Source organism: Enhydra lutris, unplaced genomic scaffold (assembly GCF_002288905.1).
Source record: "Enhydra lutris kenyoni isolate GAN:26980312 unplaced genomic scaffold, ASM228890v2 scaffoldscaffold17, whole genome shotgun sequence".
Classification (NCBI taxonomy): domain Eukaryota; kingdom Metazoa; phylum Chordata; class Mammalia; order Carnivora; family Mustelidae; genus Enhydra; species Enhydra lutris.
In genome coordinates, this window is record NW_019154101.1 from 40,185,190 (window position 1) to 40,191,189 (window position 6,000).

The 6,000-nt window shown below is 41.0% G+C and overlaps 1 protein-coding gene across 1 annotated transcript in view; it reads left to right on the forward strand.

The window, feature by feature from the left end:
* Positions 1–3,313, forward strand: part of LOC111147465 (sterile alpha motif domain containing 5) — a 50,266-nt gene extending 46,953 nt beyond the window's left edge. The window contains exon 2 of the mRNA XM_022503496.1: positions 3,251–3,313. Within this exon, the coding sequence (XP_022359204.1) occupies positions 3,251–3,313 (63 nt within the window). The remainder of the gene's footprint in view (positions 1–3,250) is intronic.
* The last annotated feature ends 2,687 nt before the right edge of the window (positions 3,314–6,000 follow it).

Genomic DNA, 6,000 nt, shown 5'->3' on the forward strand with positions numbered 1-6,000 from the left:
AACTACTGGCCTTCATTATTCACAAGAGCAAGACTCCAGGAGCACTGATAGAACCAAAAATATAACCTGCTATTTATTGTTCCCGAGGTTGGCTTCCATGATTTCGAGAAAGGACCAGAGTTGAAATAATGCCATTCATGATTTTTTTTTGTCAACCTAGTACTGTATCCAAAGAAGCCTTTTGATAGATACATATAAGCAGATTTTTAGAGAGCTTCTCTCTTGGTGGGCGTATCCCAGATAATTTAGAGGAGGAAAGGAAGTATGAAAAAAAAGCATGGTGAGGTGAGAGCAGCTCTGTGGAATGAGGCCAGCCTGGCGGTGCCTGTCTGCCCCTAAAACTTAAACTTACAGCTGTTCTCTCCCGAAAGCCAGCCAGAACTTTAAAAACCTGTTCATTTCTATTCCACACGAAGAGTGGGATCTATCAGGCGACGTTTCCTTGTGATCATGTGGCCACGTGCACTGGGCTCATTACTGCTCTCCGAGACTGTTCTCGCATTGTGAAAACTCTCCTTGACCCAACTGTGGAGAGCCTGTTTGTCTGCCTCCCACCTTCTTCCCCAAAGTACGGAAAATAGCCAAATGCAAGGCTGGGCTTGTTTAATGAACGTGATTTGTTTTTGTTGAACCAAAGGCACAGGAGGTTTCGCAGGCCGTCAGCTTGATGCTAGATTTGTGAATGATTCTGTGGTCCACATCTTTAGAGGGGTTTAATATGGAGGTGTCTGTGCTTGCTGGTGATAACCTGTCCAAAGGCATTTTCTTCACTTTCAGAGATTCCTAGAATAAAAATGACCTTTTAAAGGTAGATGAGACCATCTTTCTGACGTCCAGAGCTCTATCTAGCATGGGCAGGCACCTGAGAATCTTCCATTTTAATAAGATTGTCCTTCCGATTTGGCCTCTTCCTTCCCTCTGTGACTCTTCCTTGATCCTGGCTGTGGTCCTCCTGCCATCTCAGAAACCCCTAATACTGTGACCTGAGGCGCTTTCTGCTTTCTCTCTCTCTCTCTCTCTTTTTTTTTTTTCAGTGCCTTCTCTTGCACTGTATTGACTAATACAGTTTTTGGTGGAATACCTTTTCATTCATTCACCTGTTTCAGGATTAGAAACTGGACTGACTTGAGGTGCCTGGGTGGCTCAGTAGGTGAAGTGTCTGACTCTTGATTTTGGCTCAGGTCATGACCTTAGGGTCATGGGATGGAGCCCTGCATCAGGCTCTGCGCTCAGCATAGAGTCTGCTTGGGATTCTCTCTCTCTCTCTCTCCCACTCTGCCCCTCCCCGTGCTCCTATACCCTTTCTGTTTCTCTCAAATAAATAAATCTTAAAAAAAAAAAAAAGGAGTCTTGCCTTCTTTATACTAGGGTGACTTCCCTCCTCTACAAACTTCCCCTTGTTCCCCGCCGAAAAGTTGGTTTGTCGAAACAGATTGAACATTACTTTTCCACAGTTTGTAACTGAAGGTGATTTTAATAGAGGCACTGCCTTAGATATGAGTTTATTTGAGTGATTATTTGAATTTAGTAATTAGTGGTATGAATTTATTACTTAATAATATAGAAAAAAAAGACTCATAAAGATCTTGATTCCCTGGAGAATAGATAGTAACACTTTATCCTGAGCATGGATATTAACACTTTTTCTCCATTTAGATGTAATTGTTGGATGATACTACCCAAACTAATTAATAATGACATATTAGTTAACATATTGCCATCAGCAGGTGGCTATTTGAACAGGGGTGAAAATGGCATGTGCTAAAACAAATTGTTGTACCCTAGAGAGATGTGCAGAATTATTTTTTAAAAAGATTGTCTTTTAATGGTGTCTACAATGTGGTTTTTTTTATGTTGTTGTTTTTTTTTTGTTTTTTTTTCACTTAACACAGCTTTAAGAGATGAAACTGGGGGTAAGACTGGAGAGATAGCGACTAGAAACACAAAACAAAAGACAACAAAATTGATTCAACCTTTACCAAAAGCTTTTCGAATTGGAAAACAAAGTGAAACAAGTCAACAGTGGAGTCCAAGTGACACAGTCCGCCTGTCAGATCAGAAATCACATAGAAGACTCAGGGCCCCTCCTTCTACCATAGCTCTCTCTTGCTTTCTTCCTCCCCTCTGTCTATTCTCAATCTGTCAGGGGATTTGGGGCAAATGGCAACATATGGGCAAGAAACTGTAATCTGTGGTTGGCTTTCAGTTTCTGAGGCATCACCGTGACAGCGAAGGGGTTAAAACTGTCAACACCTATCAGAGCTCGGCGATAATTAGTGTAATAGCAGGCCCAGAACATTGGCACAGATGACCACACCACACAGATGAATTCTACCAGGGTCCTGCTTTGTGGGGAGTCATTCTTCCTTTCTTCCAGCTCGTGTGCAACTATGCTTTTTAAATGCCTATGTGAAGAAAGTTGCTGTTTATGCATACAGATGATTCTAGTTAAAGATGATTGTGAATCTTTTTTATTTCAGAAAGTGCTCTTTGAATTAGTGCTTACAGATAGATCTGTACCCTCTGAGCACAAGATAGGTGGCCCGTAAAATGTCTCCAAGTGTGTCGATGCTTGCTCTGTTAACCAAGGATGCTCGGATGCCATAGGGAGGGGTGTGATTTAGGGAGAAAAACTGTTGCAAGATATACTTTTCATTAATATTATTTTTTTACTTTCTTGTTCTTACAAGAACTGTAAAAGGAAAAACAGAACCTTTTTAAATAAGACAGGTTGGAAAAGAATAAAATACATTTTTCATTTAGTAACTTCAAGGAGAAAATGGATAGATAAAAAACAGAGACTTAAAGCTATTTTTTTCAGGGATGCCTGGGTGGCTCAGTTGGTTAAGCATCTGCCTTCAGCTAAGAGCATGATCCCAGGATCCTGGGATCGAGTCCTGCATCGGCCTCCTTCCTCAGCGGGAGCTTGCTTCTCCTTCTGTCTGCCACTCCTCCTACTTATGCTAGTGCTCTCTGTCTCTGTCTCTCTCTCTCTCTGACAAATAGAGTCTTTAAAAATGCTGTTTTTTCAGAAGTCCATGTGGTAACCAGAAAGGGACAATTGTGACTTAAAAATAGGAGCAGCAGTTGGTAGAGCATGTGACTCTTGATCTTGGGGTCATGAGTTCAAGCCCCACACTGGGGGGTCAAGTTTACTTAAAAAAAAAATAGGAGCAGGAACCCATGATGGACTAGGGGAAGAATGGGTAAAGGAGAAACCTCAATAACCCCGATATGTTCAAATCCACAGGTCCCAATGGCTGGCATCCTAGAGTACTTAATGAATTGGCCGAAGTCATCACAGAACCGCTAGATATCATTTTTGAGAACTCGTGGAGGACTCATGAGGTGCCTGAAGACTGGAAATGGGCATATTTAGAAACTTCTTTCAAAAAGGGAAATGGATGATGACCCTGGAAATACTCAACAGCTTAACTTTTTGCTTGGAAAAATTCTGGAATAATCAACTTAGTACACTGGGTAACTAACTTATAATAGCTAGAAACAAGGCAGTAAAAACATCATACATGAAGAGGTACTGAGTTTGGTTTTTGAGATCAGGTCTTGTGCCTGTTTTGGGGATCCTCCCCTCCATTCTCTGAATTCTTGATGGCTAAGACGTTTGGGTGATAACTAATTTTAAGTGTAATTCAAGACAAAAAGCAGGTTTCTGGCATTGGCTCATCATTACGTCATTTCCATATTAGCCTTTAACTTGAGAATTAGGGCCTTTACTTTTATATTTTAGCATACATCTTTTTTTTTTTTTTTCACTCCATATATGACTGTGTTTTCATGGGTTGAGATATTTTATATGATTCTCTATAGAATAGTTTGGTGACAGAACTCTTATTTTAAGGTGCTTTTCATAGTTATTTTGTGTATAAGTAGGATCATAGAGCTGATGAATTGAGGAATATCGGCAAGGGGAAAGGGTTTGTTCTGACTTCTAGAGTTTAATTTAACCTGAAGTGTAGTGTTAGGACCAGGAATGGTATCTTGCTCTCACAGACAGCTGAGCAAGATCAGCTGTGTAACTTGATCTCTAGTTTTCCTCACTCCTTGGGGACTGTCATGGCCATTGCTGTTCTCCATCCCCCCTCCCCCCACCCCAATCAGGTTTCTGATGTCAGGCCCATGGGGGCAGGGAGGTCAGCAGTGGCAGCCATTAGGAGCCCTGCATAACCACAGCCCAAAAGGAGAGTAGAATAGAGTGGGAGAAGGACATCAAGACACATCTGGAGTCTTTCTAATTCTTACTGTGCCTGCCTTTGGCTGTGGGTAGTTTTATTTCCTGCTTAGAAAATGCAGCCATATTGATGGGACCAAAAAAGTAATTGAAAGGAAATTACCAAAGAAGGTCCAGGTATACCACAGGCTGGGGTGGGGGGCGGAGCACGGCTAGGCAGCTTCAGAGAGCCCATGAGCCATTAGTCCTGTTACAGAATCTTTCCTGCGCTACTTGGAAGTACACACAATCTGCTAAAGTTTACCTCAGTATTGTGAAGCTCAAGACTAGGAAACTCCCAAAGGAGAAGCATCTTATGTTCATTTTCTTCCTGGTGTGTGCCAGTCTCTAGGTGAGCAGTTTAGGTCTCCAAGGTCTTTAAAAATGTAAGGTTTACATAGTTTATCTACTTGTAGAGATTAATTTTGATACCGTAGAATCAGTCTCATTCTTAAATGCAAACGCAAGGAAATGAAGCTTGCAAACATGTATAAATGGTCCTTTAAACTGTATGTAGCTTGCAGATAAGTGAGGATTAGACTCCAATCAACCTTTCATATATTTTTTTTAATTTTTAAATTTTTTTCAAGTGAACCAGAGTCTTTCAGATTTCCAGGCTGGATTTTTCTTTTTCTTTCTTTCTTTCTTTCTTCTTCTTTTTTTTTTTTTTTTTTTTAAGTTTTTTTTTTTTTATTTGACAGTGATCACAAGTAGGCAGAGAGGCAGGCAGAGAGAGAGGAAGGGAAGCAGCCTCCCCGCTGAGCAGAGAGCCCAACGTGGGGCTCGATCCCAGGACCCTGGGATCATGACCTGAGCCAAAGGCAGAGGCTTTAACCCACTGAGCCACCCAGGAGCCCCTGGGCTGGATTTTTCTTAAGGAGTGGGGGGTCTGGATAGATTACAGATAAAATTTATTGCGATAATCAATGGCTTCCTGTTCAAGACCCCATTTCCAGGTGCAGCAATTTGGCAGATTTATTTCACAGATGTGCATTTACATGCATTTGTTGAACTGTTGCTAGAAAGAACCCAATATCTGAAAAATCTATTATTTTCACCATTGGCATTATAATGCAATCTACTGTAACCAAGAAAAGGGACTCTGGTCAAGTTTTATTTTCTATTTGTGTAATATCTAAGTGCAGTTAACTTGCTGAATTTTGGATCTCTTGGTGTCTGATATTGGAATTTGAAAATAATGACCTTTTAACTAAATTAAGAGTCACAATCTATGGGGCGCCTGGGTGGCTCAGTGGTTAAATCCTCTGCCTTCGGCTCAGGTCGTGATCTCAGGGTCCTGGGATCGAGTCCCGCATCGGGCTCTCTGCTCAGCAGGGAGCCTGCCTCCTCCTCCTCTCTCTCTCTCTCTGCCTGCCTCTCTGCCTACTTGTGATCTGTCAAAAAAAAAAAAAAAAAGTCACAATCTAGAATGCTGAGTCAGCCAATGGACTTGAAAGACCTCTTACCTAAAGCCAGACAGAGAAAGCTTTAAGCAGAGAAGTATTAAAGGAACCCCTCAGTTCCTTTTGCATCAAATCAAGGTCAGGCAAGAGTTAGAAGATTAGAGAAAGGAAGTAGTCTTACCACGAATTGTATCTGAAGACAATTACTGTTAGGATGAGTAATTTTTTTTTATAGCATTTTAAATTTTATCTAACATTCATGATATCCTTAATAGGGAAAGGTAAACAAAGTTTCTGAGGGACAAATATGTTATCAGAATTAGAGGAGCATCTTGATTTGTATTTCCTAGAACATCAAGAAACATTAAA